We start from the raw sequence: 17,966 nt of genomic DNA, 5'->3' as shown, positions 1-17,966 counted from the left end.
TCTAATAGAAACAAAGATACAAAAAGGAATGAGTTCAACAGAACTCAATGAGGTCAGCTCAACATCTTATCATACATTCGTCCACAAGATTCCACATCATATCGTGCATTCGTACACAAGATCCCACACCACACATATAGTTTGAGTATCGATAATGTAATTAATGATAGTGATATGATGTATGAATGATTATGATATTATGCTCCTAACTCTATCATGAAGTCTCTATGGTAGACACACATTAAGTTTGTACACCAATCTCCTTTGGGCGGTCTCAGTCACTCTCCCTCAACAAGAGACGTCTATTGAGTTCTCTGCGGTTGTTGGGTAAAGTCCTGTCAAGCCATGGTTAGGGTATAGGTCACCACTCTCTCACATCACCGTTTGGTATGAGATTGGCGCGTGTCAAGGATAATCTTAGCCCAGTGCAAAGTCATACAGTCTCGTACTACATATGGTCCGGATATCTCCCCTCATGCCTAGTGCCCTTTTGGTTCAATACATTTCCACTTATGAATGGAATCCTCAACGGGAGGCATCTGTTGGATCCCATTCCTTAACCCAGTGGTCGTCCACATATAATGGACATGATGCTCTCCATGTCCTCTCACGGATCATTTCACTGGTCTTGAGCGCCCAGGAGCCCTTATCTATTATATGCAACCCTACCTCTCTATGATGATAGTGGGTCTGCTTGACACTCAGGACCCAGCCACTAACATCACGGGTTAACCGGCTTCAATACCCCTGCCGGAAGGGTAGTAGTACTCATGAGGTTACCTAGCCAAACACTTCTAGACACTTAGCATTCATGTACTTAAGTCTAGATGCATACTCATGTAAGTTCACTAAGGTAATGGGCGAATCCACAACCCTAGTTTGAAACATAAAATAAAAAGAATAATTTAATTCAACATCATCCATATATCTTCATATTAATGATTTAGAATTTGAAAATAAAAGAAAACACTCAATCCATTCAACCTCATCCATCTCATACATTCTCATATTGTTTTCAAAGAATATTGAAAATAGAAGCAAATATATTTGCTTACCTTTCATTCGTGCAAAGTCCCACACAAAATCACAAGATAATAAATATTAAAACAAGGCAATATATCAATAATGAAATTTAATTACATAATTAAACATGCAAGATAAGGTTGAGTATATTCCTCACCTTTTTAGTTAGCATAAGCTCTCCAAAGTTCCACAAAGTCACACTAACGAGTTGGTGATTATAATCAAAATAAACCTAATCATATAAGAGGATCATTAGACATAAATTAGAAGTCAATTGGGTTTTAATAAGGTTCCCAAAATCACCCAACAAAAGCCTAATCTGCCAACTAGTTTCGAACCCACCTTTCTCAACCTAGTTTCGGTGAAAATCAAATTTCACCATCGATTCGAAGTCGAATCGAAACAAAACATTGGGAATGTCTAATTGACAGCAATAGGGTCCTAAGTATGCCTTCAATTTGATCTAATTCCATCTCAATCAAAAAGCCCCAATTTTGGGCTCTCGCAAGTGCTCTCGGCTGGGTCTGAAAGCCAAAATGCAAAATCGTTTGCAACGACTCGCACAAATCACTCACAAACCAAAGGGAAACATAAATGAAACTATTTGCAAGCATTCAAAACACCTATCAAGCAACAACTACTCAAATCTATCATTTATTGCGAAGAACTACTCCAAAAACTAAGCTTAAAGAAGAGGGTTTGATGATTCTTATCTTTCCTAACGTTTTCGCAATGATCCGGGTGTTAGCACGCGTCCAAATGGTTAGAAACCTTCCTCTCCCTTGGTTTATCCTCCTCCTTGAGCCTCAGCCTCGTACTAGCAATATAAAATGCGAGTATGAGAGGTTAGAAACTCAAAATAGGGTTTTAAACATGAAAAACCCGATTCTGCCCCGGAGCTGGAAAATGGCCTGGGGGTTGGCGCGGTCGACCGGCCGTTCAACCGGTCCCAAGTTGACCCCTCAAATGGACTCCGATTTTGGTGATTTTTGGCTTGTTGGAAAGGTCTTTCGACGATCTTCGATTTGATATCTTATTTGCATCAATCGGATTCTCCATCGTCGATCTACAAACGTTCCAAGATCACCCTTTTTACACCATCATGATTAATCTTCTCTCTTCAATTAAACTTTAGGAGAGTTGATGAGTCATCACAAGGGTCATCCACTAACATTGGTTCCATTTCCAACCCTTCGGGCTCCACTTGAATGGCTCGCATTTGTCATCAACTCGAGGCCCGATTTTCTCGATTGAAGCCACGGGTTAAAGGGGTAGAAATCCGGGGGATTTCACAGTCTGGGCCAGCACTAGGGACAAGGCCAGAGATAGGGCCAATCAAGGCGGGAATGAGCTTGGGTTGGCCCTATAGGGCTTAGGGCCAGGGACAATAATCTTTGGCCCTAAATTAGGGTTAGGGCAGGAATGAGATTATATTAGAATATATAGGGGTGGACTTGGGATTGCAAAAGCCCTGCCCAACTTGGCCCTAGTCTCACCTTTATATTTTTTTTTAACCCTTTTTTTTCTTACAAACAAATGAAGTCTAATTCTTATTCCAAGCCCAAGTAGCAAGTGAGCCCATGGGAACACCCAAGATGAAAAATCGGTTCAGATCATTAATTAGGTAGAAAAACTGGGGGTACAAATTCACCTGAACCTTTATCTTCTAGTTCGCAAATCAAATCAAACCTAGACCATTATTGGGAATATATGTTCTTTTTTTTCCTTTTTTTTTAGAACAAAGGCGCTTTTTATATATAGGGAAATTGGGGACGGGAATATTACATATGCCATTGACAAGGGATGAACTCATCCCCTTTCCATTGACAAGTGAGGTTCTCAACCATTCTACTAACCCTCCATTGGCTCTTACACATTCTTTTTTCGCTAGACTAAGAGACTTCCACCTCATGTTGGGTTGGAGAAAACCAAGGTCCAAAATGTCGGACAATGTTCCTTGTATTAGTGGTGGTGACACCACTAACACGACGACATTTTGCCGACATGTAGGCGACTTTTGGCAGGGGTGTTGATGAAAATTCGACTCCTGGTTTCGGGGGTATTTATGGTCGTTTTGGTTTGAATTTTGTTGTGTAGCCTAATTTGAAGCCAATAAACACATTGGGAGCATTATTTTGGCATAAAACATCACTTAATCTAAAGTTTCTGATTGGCACATGCCAGGCTATATGCAGGCAAAACTGGAAGTTTGGAAAACTCATATAAACTAATGTAAACATGCAAAGGGAACACAAATACACAACTGGTGAAGAGAAGTATTAAAGTCTACAATTCATTATGCAATTATGTTGAGTATGACTCATGCTTCACATTCTGTTGCCGACGGACATATGGTCCCATTCCCCAATGAGCAGATGGGGTTCCGGGGAGGCCACCCCGAAGAGGGTGTGGGAGCAGTGTCCCCGGAGTCTGTAGAGGTCTTACGTCACTTTGGCAAAAATCGAATGAAAAATCGGTGGAAGCCGAATGAATTATGTTAAATATGGTGAATTTGGCGATATATTGCTGAAAAATCGACTTTTTCAGGATATATTGCCAATTTTTCGGCTATATATATATAGTCAACATTTGGTATATGTTGTGTCACAACTCCCCCAGCGACAGTGCTATATATCGTCGACACTTTGTACAATGGAGAAAATCAGTTTGGGGCAGTTTGTATCTGATTCGGCCGATTGATCCCAAAGGGTGTAGACCAGCTCCGATACGGATATTCCGCCCCCATCACCCGGATATTTCCAGAACTCTATTAAAATGGCTGTTTGGTAGAGTGCTTACAGTGACAGTGGTTCCCAATCTGGGAAAATTAAATTATGATCGTCTGTCGACGATCGGCGATTATGTTCTTTCTCTTCCGCAAAATTTGAACTGTGGAAGTGTAGAACTTAAATCAGGGTAGGAAACTTGAATTCGATCTTTACCTACAGTTCGGAAGTCATGACAGGTTTACATCGTTCTTCAAGCGCTTCCTTAAAAAACGGTCTTCCTTCTCAGGAGCTTCTTGACGATCTTTGCAGGTATGATCCTTTAATTATTTGAATTCTTCATTCTGGTTCCGATTCGTCAGCTTATTTCTTGTTTTTTCTATTTTCTGTTGTTGGTTTAACTTGCCCTACTTTTAGATTCCCAAGATTATATCGATTATATCTCTTGACAATTTTATGCTGCCGAATTTCGCTGCTGTTACGTTCGAAGCTATTGTTAGGGTTTACGTGATTTTGATAATTAGGTATATTGATGCGAGGTTCGTTTTTGTTGGCGTTGGGTTTAGGGGCTTCATTAGGAATTTAAACATGGGAAACTATTGGAAGGCAGGGAATCACCCCCACTAAATTTCTGGTCTTCTGAAATGTTGAAAACATTCTTCAACATCGTAGCCTTCCTACTATCGATATCTTTACGTACATATTTTATTTTCTTTTCTCTTTTCACTCCATCCGTGGAAACGCAAATTTTAATCGGGTTGATTGTCTACGGCTGTTGGTGGGAAATACTTTGGGTTGACTAACTTTCAGCAGGAATTCATACGCATTACTGTATACTTTTTGAATATTTGGGGACCGAGAAGTATATTTTGAAGCTCACAGGGGTGTTGATTCACAGATTTTTCTATACTAGGCTCAAATTTCATTTGGTAAGATAGGTTTCTCTATCTTCTTATCTTTAAACCTAATTTTAATGCGTGAGGTAAAATTGCATTTATAGAAGGATGTATTCTACAATGTGTCACCAAAAGCGGCGTACTGAAGAGAAAGAACAATATGCTCCCAATTCTGCAAGAAGAAATAAATCTGATCCTTTAAGTAGGATATCATTATGTCCCATTTGGCAGGTAATAGGACATCTGATCCTGCTACTAGAACCAAATTTGTCTTGAAGGCTTCTGGAATTGCTTGTTTTCCGGTACTCCAGCGAACCACAGGCTTGAGGAGATTCCATGGCTTGCAATTTCTTCTGGAACAAGGGGTTCGAGTAGTTATTGGGTGTGAATACTGCATATAGTAGTTTGATTCAGTTGACACTTTGATCGCAGGGATAATGAGAATCTGCCAACATGGATCTGCCAAGTGCGTATGCATATATGGACATTATGCACAATAGTAGTAGATGATTGCAAAAAGCTAGATTTGAAATCTACGGATTCATCAATAACACATCCATTGGGACAAAAGAATGCAATTATGAATTTGTAGTCAATGCATCCTGTTTTTTAGGTCATATGATTTGGGTCAGTCACCTAGATGCCCCTCCGGCAAAGCACTCAAATTGCCCTCATGTTTTCTTTTGGACCTGCTCATCTTTTATGGATATCACTTAAAGTGAGAGATAGAAGAGTCTTTTCATACATAATCCTAGTTTTTCTAACCCAAAAAATGGATAGTCTTCTCCTTCTTAATCACCAGAAAACAACATCATAGAATGAGCATATACCTTTGCCTATTTATCCGAGTGAAAAGATGGACATAAATGCAGATCTCCCCTGAGCCATACTATTTGAGTTAAAATTATTATACTTCATGGTATAGTTATCATATTGTGTTGGACCAAATGGTTTGGATGGTACACACAAATGCTTGAATGAATTACCTGTGTTCCTTTCTGCTGTTTTTTTGTCTGTGATCCGATAACTGCAAACACTCACTTTTTATTAATTTGGAGTTGGAGAACAAAATCAAATTATAAATCCCTTCCAGCATGGGAGAGCCTTTTGTCTGGGCTGTGTCGTGCTTAGATTGGGCCTGCCCTATCTTGTGCCTTGTGCTTAGTTTAGGTCTGATAGACAGCCAGTCCTATTTGAAACTGCCCTGCTAGGGCTTAGTTCACTCACTTGAAGAGATGTCATCTGGTGACAAGCTGTGCCCTGATTGTGCTTATGTCTAGGCCCTGCTGTCCTATCTTATTATCCCTGTGCTAGGCTTGGGCCGGATCGACCAGCCAACCTTGTTGATCTCCTGTTAAATAACAGTGCCTTTTCTCGTCTGTGACCTTATTTATAAAGGCTTATTCTGCAGCTTCAATGCATGATTATGTATTACGTACTATGGTTACACCTAATGTTTGTTGGTTTTCCTTCTATGATTGGTTTTTTATAAGCTCTAACACTTCTTCATGTGCAGTCGATTCATCTTAAATGTTCCCAAAGAAGACCTGGAGTCATTTGAGAGGATTTTATTTCTCATTGAGCATGCGCATTGGTTCTATGAGGACAATTCGGTGGAGCAAAACCCATCCTTGAAGTCACTTACTCTGAAAGAATTTGCTTCCTTGAGTATCCTATACAATTTTATCTTTGTAATTCAGTATGTTGGGGTTTTCCAGTTGATATTGTTCTCGTGATAATGTGAATGCTGATCTGTTTCCTTGTGGTCAAGCTAAGATTAGCTTTTCTTTTACCTGTTGGTGTTGTACCTAGTTTTGTAAAACAATTCTGCTGCAGATCTAGAGCCTTTTTTTTTCTTGGGAAACAACCTAGGGTTGATACAGGTTTGGCCTTCATAAAATGGGTTTTGTTGTAATCGGCCGACTTAATGGACCTAAAGCATGGGTACATAGTTGACTGTGAAATTCCACATACATTGTTTATTTGGTGTCTTTCAGTTAACTCAATTGAAACAAATGGTTCCATTCTGGTTCAATTTAGATTACTAGTTGGTCCTATTTAAGCTATAGGGCAGAATAGTCTTTTAATTTTTCTTTCTTTTAATAGCTTGTTAAGGCCTTTGTGATTTTGTGTGCCTATTTTCGTTTTAAGTTTCCAAATCCTAAGTGTAAAGGAGTTCTAGTCCTAAGTCTAGCAGTTAGTTAAGTCCTATTGTGAAGAGGAATCAAAATGTAAGGTTGATTACCCACCTATGGAAACCCTGCATCGATCGAAAGACTATGCGTGATGATTGAATATTGCTATCAGCTTTTGCTCCTTCTCTTTAGGAGTTTGTCTGATTCGTCCTAGATTGACTGGTTTTTTGGTAACATCCGAAGGCCTGGATCCTTGGTATTTTTTCAATCAAGTTCTTGGTGAGTAATATCCAAGATCTGGCTGTGGATGGGGATTCAAACTACACTTAACATTCCATCCTCTACACTTGAACACATGACCTTTCTATCAAGGTAAGCTTGCGGACGGCACCCCTTTGGCTCTCCCTACTTTTCCCGTTCCCTTTATATTTTCTTGAATTTTCGGTCCCTCTAAGAGAGCCAAAATTCTAAGTCAGATATACAGCACTCTAGTCACCATATCAGTCCCTACTTGCGCCATCATCTGTATATACCATTCCCTGCCTCCAAACCAAGTTACAGCCAATTATCACCATCCTAAACCCTAAAACCAGCAATTGCTTAAAAAATTCAACATCTTGAATCCTATGATCAAGAAACCTCAGTTTCCTAAACTATCCATCCAAACCTAACCAAATTTAGAGGACATCTCCTACCCTGTAACGGTAACCCCTACATTCAATCCAAGTTTCACTTAAGCTTGAAATCTAAATACCCTAAAACCCGAATGCTGAAAGTTTACTCCATTTTCATTCCATATCAGGAAAACCCAATTGGTTGTTAACCTTAACTTTAATCCAGCTCATTTCTGCCCTTTATTCCTATTTACCTAATCCCATAATCCCATCCCATTACCGACCTGTTAAGCGTTCAATGTAGGGGATCCTTTTGAAATCACCTCATTTACCCTAGAACCTAACTTCTTGTCCCATTGAGTTGGTTTTGCTGATCTTGGTTAACTTGCCTCACTGAATTGAGGCTTCATTATTCTCTTGGTTCATTAGCCTGTTAAACATTAGTTTTGCCACATGAACTAAAAGATGATGCATCAGGGTAGGTGTTAGCATGCAATTGTTGACTCACAATAAAGCTTCTCCACATTAGCAGGACGAGTTCGTGTTGTGCAAACCTATTGGTTGTCTCTTAAATGAAGAATGGGTTAACACATCCACATCTGTCCCTTAAAGGAAATGAATTATGGGTTTCATTAAGTTTCTATTACGAAAGATTGAACTTGATTGCAAAAATCTGATCGTCTGATTTGAAATCCATCTTTGGGATTATTTTCTGGGAATTTTCTTGCTGAATTGCAGTAAGTTGCATTCCAGATAGGATTCCTGCTAATTCTAATTGTTAAGACCAATGAAATGGTGGTTTCATTTCCTTTACTTGTTCCGTGTGTATATGGAACAGTTAAGTTAGAATCATGGCTCAGGTATTCTTTCCTGAGGCAGATAAATATTGGATATTGAGCAAATGTTCTGTTCATGGAGAACATTTTCTAATACATGTGCTGATCCTTAAGTCTATTTATTTCATAAGCTTCCAATCGTAGCATTTACCTGGTACATGACAGTTCAGTTGTAGGTTTGGCATCCTGGATCAAATATCTTTATTTTAACAACACAAGTTGCATTGAGGTTCTCCCACAGTGGACATTGTCTAAGACAGGCACTGCATTACAATTTACAGTCAGGCTGTTACATGGTTCTTACGTATAGGCTTGCTGACAAACTTGAAAAGCATATCATTGTACAGTGTGAAATTAACCATTGTATTGGGGGGGGGGTCATATTTACGAATCATAGAGGGCCCATTGTCTGATGAGTGGTTGAGACCATTTGATGGCTTTCAACTATTGATGGTCAATGGATGGTCAAGTTTGATTGATTGAATCATTTTGACAACTGCTACTGGATGATCTCCATGTCGAAGAAAATAAAGGCAGTAATATGGTGATGAAGATCATACTGAAAACCTCTCGAAGCCACTGAACAAATGTTACAGCTGGAGTGAAATTTTTGGTTACGTTACTAGTGCAATCTTTGTTGTTTATTGCATCATCGCTGGACTATCTGATAATCAATGGGTGGAACAATTTGGCATTCAGTTATTTTAAAGAAGCATTTTGCTTTCTGTTTCAAATTATATTATGGGATTCTGTCCACTTTATTTCATTTTTTTAAATGCTTATATTAACTTTTCTTTGGGAAATATTACATTCTTTGTCCATTACTACTTTTTTTCCTTAACTCGTCATAGTGTTTAATAGTTGTGCTGCTTTGAGACCATATAATGCGCATATAGATGATATATATAAAGATTTCACTTCTTACAAGGTCCGAGTTCCGGTGACTGGAGCCATCATTTTGGATGAGTGTTATGAAAGGGTAAGATCATTTATGAATGAACCCAATTGGACAATAGGCCTTTTTTATCCTCTGGAACAAGCAATATATCTTCTGTGTTCCATATACAGGAGTTTTTTTTATTCTCTATCAATTACTTCAATGCTCCATGCTCAATAATTATTTTGCTTTTCACCCCTAGATCTGCAAATATTTTGATATTAAGGATCTTAGATATGCATCTCCATGGTGAAAAATTAAATATATTAATCATGAGCCAATCCTGTTTTAAGAGTTAGAGTGAGTTGCTCAATTCATTGCATCATGCCACTTAAGTCTTCTCTGGACAAATGTTGCTCAATTCTCTCCCTGACCTTGAGTAATAGAATCTTTGACTGGGAAACTTCCATCATCTTTTGATTAGTATCTGTTTCGGTGGTTGGTTTCCTAACTGCTGTGACTTTAGGGTCTTCCCATCTATGCTGTATAGGTTATTTCCAGAAGTAACTTAACCTGGCAGTTTAGATTTTATCAATGATAGGTAAACCTGATGTTCATTGGAGTTGAATGCTCTGCATATTTGGTGGGATTTAAATCCTTGAAAAAGTTGAGGTGGATGTAGAGATATAAAAGTCTTATTCCGAGGATGTTTATCCATATTGGCTGATGACTAAAAAATTGAATGAGCTCAATAAAAAGATGAAATGGCTAGCCTGATTAACATAAAGGCCAAGTGATCCTCAGCAGTTTGGAATGTTGAATGTTGAAATTGAGCCTCATCAAAATGAGGATTACTAAAACTGGCTACTTCCTGAGGACTGTTATAGAATAGTATCATGAATTAGGAGAGAAATTTAGTCAAAAAGATAACAACAGAAGGAAGAGAAATTAGCCACCTCCCTTTTTTTCTCTCCTGCATGGTGAAGGGGATTTTCAGCTTCACGGGGATCCCAAATCAGGAGGGGGAGAAAATCCGGCCAGCTGTTGCCAAAGCAAGTAGATCAATCAATCAGTCAAAGTTACTCCCAAAAAGATAACAACAGAAGGAAGAGAAATTCCAACTGCCACCTCCCTTTTTTTCTCTCCTGCATGGGAAAGGGGATTTTCAGCTTCGCGGGGATCCCAAATCGGGAGGAGGGGGAGAAAATCCGGCCAGCTGTTGCCAAAGCAAGTAGATCAATCAATCAGTCAAAGTTACTCCCAATCTCTCTCTTTTTTTTTTTTTTTTTTTTTTTTTGGGGGGGGGGGGGGGTTTGGGGATGGAGGTTGTTGTGTTACATGCATAAAGACTTTAAAAAAGAAAGTAATTGTTTCCACTAGTGACTTTTAATAAGTTTATACTAACTTATCTGATGTTGACACTTCAAACTTGACTAAGAAGAATTCCTTTTCCAAATAGGAAGGGGTAAGAGAAAATTATGCAAGGCTGTTGACAAAAAGAATCAAATCCATTAGCTGAAAACCTGTAATTGTTTCCACTCATGACTTTTGTCTTTTTAGTTAGTTTAAACTAATTTTGACAGACACAAAAGGCAACCTGGTGCTGGAGGTTTCCGCACAAGCAGAGTCCCCCCAGGGGGGAGGGGGGCAATTGTGGTCCTCCGGTCATTGTGCCGACACCTGCCCCACTTCGATTGACACAAACCATTTAACTTAAAAGGACACTTTCTAGTTTAGTTAGTGAAAGAGCTACACAACCTTCTCTCTATGCTTATTTTCATGTATTCCCCGTCAAACCCAGACTTTGGGCTTATATAAAAGGCCCTTTACATTAATAAACCAAAATTTGAAAAAGCTCAAGGTCCATAGAACCCAATCATGAACCATAGTTTTCAAAGGAAAATTGGATCAGAGAGATGGTGGACATATCTCTTTAGATCTTAGATATTGGAAGTTTTTGTGGCAAGAAGCTTGTGGATTTGGGCAAAGCAGTGAGTCCACCCCCCCTTCCCCCCACACAAAAAAAGAAAAAAAGGAAATAAAAAAATAAATCAACTATCACACATTTTTCCTTTCCTTGTTTGACGCTTAGAAGAAAAATCTGGATGGGGATTGTTGATACGGAATCTCGCTCGTCCTTCCCTGTTACGAACCTGCAAAATACGTGCTCGACCTTGTGTGGTCGATTACCGTCTCCGACGAGCAAGTCAGTACCAATGATATGATTTCAACTACTCAATAGGGAATTCAAGTAATTGATCACACAGAGTATGAATACTTACTACATAAAGCCTGCCTGAGGTGCTTATATAGCTTTAGATATCAGAGTTAGACTCCGAATATAACTCTAAGAAGAGTTGTGTTAGGAAAGTAACTATAGAAAGAGTCTTTTACCTGACTTATACTTTCTAGGAAGTTGGCAGATGATAGAAGTTTATCCTGATCGGGTACTCTTGACACGATGGTCGGACCGTCCATTAACACTATGGTCGAGAGTCGAGACAACTGTATTGAACCCGTTGGTCGGACTGGTCAGGGTAGAATGACTATTTTAGTTATTAACAGGGATTATTGTAGCTTTTGGACTGGTAAACTTATTTTTTGTACTAAACTGGCAGAAATTGTAATCAGCCTTCGTTGATTGCTGGTTTCAGTAAGAATCAATCAATTTGCCAATAACCATGGTTTGGGTTTGATCAATGTAAAGATTTTTTTTAGTACCCTTTCTTTTCAATGAGTCATCTTCCTTTTCAATGCTTATTTTTTAGGGAGATAATATGGAAATGAACTTCATCGTGTGGAATGCCAACTGTATTAGTAACTATCCCATGTATTTGTTTCTCACTGTCTTTGTGAGCGGTAGAAAATCTCATGTGAGCCTTATGGCCCTTATCTGGCATCCTTCCAATTTTGCTTCCAAGTACTAGTTTTTAAGCGGAAACCATTAAAATAAGTTGTTGGCATGCATGTGATCATCCAAACATATCTCTCTTTTTTCGAAGAAACCTTCAAGTGCTCTGTCCTAAATTTGAAATTTGAACAGGTATTCATGGGAGATTTTTGCAAAGAATCTTCAGTTTAAGTACTGTTAAGTCACAGATTTTGGACATTTTAAAATGAGTAGAAAAGCCATCCAGACGATCTATCCTGTCCTTGAATAGTGTCACCCTGTTATTCATGGGAGTTTTCTGCCTTTTGCAGTGTTTGCTGGTGAAGGGATGGAAAGCTGGATCAAGCTGGAGCTTTCCCCGTGGGAAGAAGAACAAAGATGAAGAAGACCACACATGTGCCGCTCGAGAAGTAATAATCTTCTTTTCTTATATTTTCTGTCCTGCTTTCTTCTGTTCTTTGTAATTTTCAGTGTTGTGTACTTGACGGATTGATGGAGTTCTTTTTATTTTACATGCAATGTTCAAATTTGAGAGGACGTTGAACCCTTCTTCCCTTATAAATATTCAATACTAGACTTTTGGAATCTATTAACCAAAATCATTGTGATTAGGTTAATTGGTTTGATTTTCAAGCTTTCATTATCTAGACCTTCATCCATCCCAACATTTGTGTCAAGTGTATTTAGTTGGTTTCAAAGATGGAGTGCTACCATGAGGAGTGGGTACTTTTTTTCAGCCTGTCTTAATTTAATGTTTAAAACTCAGGATACTGACTTAACTTGGCCAGTGGGGACAGCGGAGCCTAATGTGGCCATGGTATGGGCAGCCCAAGCAATGCACAAACAGTTCAGGATCACTAAAAAAGAACCAATTCTGGCCAAATTTGTTCAGCGTTGTTGGATTTACTTTGAAAGGTTTCGGCTTTTTTTATTTTCTATTTTATTATTATTATTTATTTTTGGTTTTTTTTTTTTTGGGGGGGGGTTCTTTAGGGAGTGACTTTTAAGGATAGGGCTCATAAGGTACATCCCTAGGGCTGATGTAAATCTGGAAGGGGTTTGGATGACTCCTGAAATTCAGGAGTTGGTTGAACCAATTTTGGGAACCAAAGACAAAGGTGCTGGAGGGGGAGTTGGAGATTGTAACTAGGGTCAACCAGGGGTCTATTAGGGGAATAAGAGAATGGTTCCCTATGAAAGAGAAGAATCCTGGTGGCTGAATCCTGAGGAACCAAGAGTTGCATGTATATTGCAGTTTTAGGGTCTGGAACAATAGGAAAGGTCAACCAAGATTAGGTCAGTCTAGGGGTAAGGTGATTATCAAAGTTAGGCTTCTCCTTAAGGGGATAGTAGGGTTTCCATAGCTTGGGGTAGATAGGTTGCATGTTCGATGGATACCAACAGAAAATAAAGAAAGGGGGGGGGGGAGAGGAGGAGAAGGAGAAGGAAAATAAAATTACACTTGGGAAGAAAAGGTCCTACACATTGGCATTATTGCCTGCCTAAGGGCTCCCTTGTGGAGCACTTGTCTGGCCAACGAAGTACACTGCCCAGAAGCTGTAAGAGGTTCTAGACCTGATAGCCGAGTCCGACTAGATGGTTCAACCTCTCCAAGAGATGCCCATAGCAAATAACCTAAAAAAAGTCAATATTTTCTCAAGAACCAAAACTAGCTTTATATTCCCATGATGAGGATTTCATAATGGCTAAACAGCCCCACAATGAGAGTCCTTTTTGGACTGAAAAAAATTAGAAACGAAACTTGCATGGGCTTCTTAGATTCCCAAACCAACTCTACCTAATCCCTAACGACCTACTTCTGACCAAAACAGACTTGGACTTTCAAAAGGAACTTTAGAAAAATTAAATTAACTTCTGTCACGTGGAGTACTACTAAAAGCCCTGAATAGTATTGGTTTAAAGGAAAAGACAGTTTTGCCCTAACTTAGATTGGACCCAAAATTAAAACAACTTGAACCAACGGGCTTCTCCTACCAACTAACATTGGGGGACTTAAGTAAGACCTAAAGATTAACTAACCTAAAAACAAACTTAAAAGTATGGGAAATTTTCGTACTCAATCCATGTACACTTGTTTGAGGTCCATGGAGTTGGTTGGTTACGAGGTAAACCCATCCAATAAAGGCCCAACCCCTACATGTACCTACCCTATGTCTTTGAAGAAGTGCTTTTTGCTGTCGGATCTGCATCAAAGCCCAATCTGGATTGTGTGGACAGCCCATCTGATCCCAACACTTGAACCATGATATCATCCAAGTTAGTCTCATGTACAGGCCTACAATCTTTAATTCCGAGTGGCTTTTCATATATTTTCTTGATGCTAAGTTGTAGTTGTAGTGTATATGTAGTTATTACATTGTGAAATTTAATTTGTTCTGTAACCTATGCTAAAGCTACTCTGAAAATACTCTTCCATGATTGTCCACCCTTCAAAATTTGTCATTATCTGTAACTTCTCAAAGGGTAGATGAGTATGCTCCCATCTGTCTTTTGTGACATTTTTTTGCTCTCTTTTTAATGATTTGGTGAATGCAGGTCCTGGAGGAAACAGGTTTTGATGTCTCAAAACTTTTGAAATTAGATGACTATATAGAGGTTACAATAGGACAGCAAAGGGTGCGGCTCTACATAATTGCTGGCGTGAAGGATGATACTGTCTTTGCTCCCATGACTAAGAAGGAGATCAGTGTATGATCTTCAGTCTCTGAATACCTTTACTTCCAATAGAAACCTTTATTTTTCGCAGAAAATGTTTCATTGGTTTTATCTTTAAATATTGCTAAATTGTGTAGGACAGTAGATTACTGTGTAAATCGCCTTTTACTTGAGTGTAACTAGACCTTGTTATTTAGAAGAGCTTAAGGTATCTTCTCTATGTTACTCTTTTTTAACGAGAAAATGGATAATTTATGTTGGTCATGGAATCTGCGGTGGTGATTAGCAAAAAATGGTGGAATTTAATTAGTTGCGCAGATCTTTCTTCTGGTGTCTTGTATGCTTTGCTACTAGTCTACTTATATTGCTGCTCACATATGAAACTTCTGGTAGTTTGATTCCCAGGAATTAGATGCAAATAGAATATGGTTTATTTGTTGGATATAATATCCTATTTTTCAGCTGGCTAAGGTTTTCAGGTGATTATTCTGTGAGACCTTTACATGGCTTATTTATCATTTGCAGGAGATCTCATGGCATCGAATTGATGAACTTCATCCAGCAGGCAATGATGTAATATCTCGTGGAAAAAATGGCGTGAAGCTTTACATGGTTTCTCCATTCTTGGCGTGAGTATATTATATTGTCTAAATTCAGTGACATCACGTGTATTATTGTCCTTTTTGACAGATTTTAATAGGATTCAACTACTTCATGCAGCAATCTTAAAGCATGGATTGCGAAGAACCAGGCCCCCGCAGCTCAGAAATATGATACTCCTAGCAAAGGTATTTCTGCCTCTTGTATAATAAAAATTTTTGTATATAGCTAGCCTGTGGTCTTCCTTTTGTTTTGGCATAAAGAAATTCCTGCAAAATCCATTCTTATTTTGCTGCCATTTGTCATTCCTAATTGCACATGGCAAGGAAGTACACTTGGGTGGGAAATTGAGAAACAATTCGAGTGTAAATTTTTTGATACTTCATGTAAGATTTGATGAAATAATTTCTAGTCTTCTTATTCCTATAAGATGGGTATGCCTAGAACCTGTGGCTCCAGCAAAGTGCAGGGTTTGTGGAGCATCATAATATACACAGACTTAACCTGCACTTCAATGAGAGACTGTTTCCTGACTCAGACCTGCAATTTTGCAGCTGTTAGGTCTCCATTAAGCAATTTGCCAAGTTCTTAATCAGTGAAATAATTTTTTTTTATCAAAAACAGTTACCATGAAATTATTTCTATGGGTTTTCCGAAAATAGAAAATTACTTCCATGGAAAACAGATGGAACCATAGAGGATCCTGGTTTTTTGTTTTGAACATGTGGAACATCAAAACCTCATGATCTGTATTACTCGGAATACTTTGGAATTTTGTTGACTTTGTTTGGATTACCCCCTCTCTTTTTTGGTGGGGGGGGGGGGGGGGGAGAAGAATTGATAGGCCCCAAGGAGATTTGAGCTCATAATTCCCTTGTATGCGCCTGTTGAAGTATCTTTGGTGAAAAATTAGAATCGATAATTGAATATCAGATAAAATGGTTTTAGGATGGAAGCCATCTGTTTAGAAGTGGCTGTGCTTCCATCCTATGAAGTGTCCAACCTGGTCCAAACTGCATTTGGAATGTGGATGGATTGACTAGTTTCAACGAGGGCTAAGATGCCCAACTGTTCATCTTGTGACTAACTATATAGATTTTAATGAAGTAGTGTTGTTTGAGTTGATGATCTGTAATGTTGAAGTTGGGGAAGGGGAAAAGCTGTTCATGCTTTTGGTTGATTTATTGATTTTTATCCAATTAAAAAATAAAGCAGAAAAGTTTTTAGTGAACTGTTGATCTATATATGGTTGAGGCAGTTTTATTAGCTATATAACCCTTTTTGTTGTGTGTATTGCTTCTCTGTTTAGTAACTTGCGTGTGGAAAGCAAAGCACGGTTCCACCGGAGGAACAGCAGTGGGAGCAGTGACAGAAAGCCAGTCTACCAAAGCTGGACCTGAAACTCCTCTCTCTGATTTGGGTCCTGGAAAAAGCTTGAGAAGTTTCAGGTTTAATTATGCTTCAATCCTAAAAGCAATGGAAGCTGCGTTTGCTCTGTGACTAGAATGTTAACGATCTGATTTAGCCTTCTGTGTAAAGTGTTGTGGATTTTTATGTAGCTTGGTTAGTTTCAGCCGTGCTGCAAGTACATACTAACACCATGATGGGCTTTAGGGTTGGGCACCAGTAGGAACAGCACGAGCTGTGTATTGTGTCTCAGTGTTGGAAGAGTAATGTAGATTGTGTACAGAGAGTTTCTTGTAATAATTAGTTTCCTGTTAGTTAGGGTAGAACTTTAGATATGTTAACATCCAAAGTCTCGACTTTTTAAATTTGGCTTTCTGAAAGTTTAATCTTAGCTTTGCTTCCGAATTTTTGTGGTGAGCATTACTATTTGTTTTGGTGAACTGGTTTATGTGCCAGTGAACTCTAACACCCTGTCAATCCAAGTGGGTATTGATGTAACCGTGGGACTTGAACAGAAAACTTTAGGTTGTATCTTGTGTGCTTCATTGCTTATTAATAATTTTAGTTATTTTTCATAGAAGTTTTGGGGGATCTTGTAATGGGCTTATATCTATCATGTAGCTTTTGGCTTTCAGCTACCAATTAAATGGAAATTGAGGTTTAGAGAAACACCTTTCGTCTTTTGATTCCTTAATTTTAATGAAGGGCAAATTAGACATTACATATTCAAACTTAACGGCAACTTAACACCGTTATAAGGAAGGGGGCAACAGTAATTTCGTAAAAAATAGGGTTTTATTAGTAATAAAAGCAAACTACAGGGGGGCAACAGTAATTATCCCTAATATGTATCATCACTTGGCATAGCTTGTGAGCTTGTGAGCTGATGAGTTAATAGGTTATGCTTTGAAAATGGAATAAGATCATTAAAAGTTCCAGCTTTGTTACTTTGGTTGCATAAGACTAAACAATAATTCATGAAAACATAGTTTTTCTTTATTTCTCTTATTTAAAAAAATAAAAATCAAAGTAACGAGTTAACAACGTTTGGTCATGCTTCTATTCTAATCAAAAGCTCGCGGGACTTGGAGAATGATGTCTTCACTTGGGTTCTTAAGAAAACTTTGCTTTTTTATGCTGGGCTTGTGTTTCTCTACAACAATTATAGAGAACCGGTAGAAATTTATGAGTTTTTGTGCTAAACTTTTGGTTTTGATGCTTACTTGTATGAGGAAAGTTGAAAATTACTAATTCTAGAGCAGTATTTCGTTTTGTTTGTTGAGGTT

General features: G+C 38.5%; 1 protein-coding gene across 1 annotated transcript; it reads left to right on the top strand.

Moving 5' to 3' along the window:
- Window positions 1-3,829: 3,829 nt before the first annotated feature.
- Window positions 3,830-17,459, top strand: DCP2 (decapping 2). The gene is made up of 8 exons (XM_089144045.1): window positions 3,830-4,061; window positions 6,162-6,313; window positions 9,082-9,209; window positions 12,309-12,407; window positions 14,554-14,706; window positions 15,199-15,302; window positions 15,394-15,461; window positions 16,583-17,459. The coding sequence occupies exons 1-8, from the start codon at window positions 3,982-3,984 to the stop codon at window positions 16,771-16,773; spliced, it is 975 nt and encodes a 324-aa protein (XP_089000171.1). The 5' UTR covers window positions 3,830-3,981; the 3' UTR covers window positions 16,774-17,459.
- Window positions 17,460-17,966: the final 507 nt, after the last annotated feature.

Source organism: Hakea prostrata, chromosome 2, assembly GCF_041222555.1.
Source record: "Hakea prostrata isolate BN-2017 chromosome 2, UWA_Hpros_2, whole genome shotgun sequence".
In the NCBI taxonomy this organism is placed as follows: Eukaryota; Viridiplantae; Streptophyta; class Magnoliopsida; order Proteales; family Proteaceae; genus Hakea; species Hakea prostrata.
The sequence above is the reverse complement of the archived record's forward strand: the minus strand, read 5'-3'. Positions and strand labels throughout refer to the sequence as shown.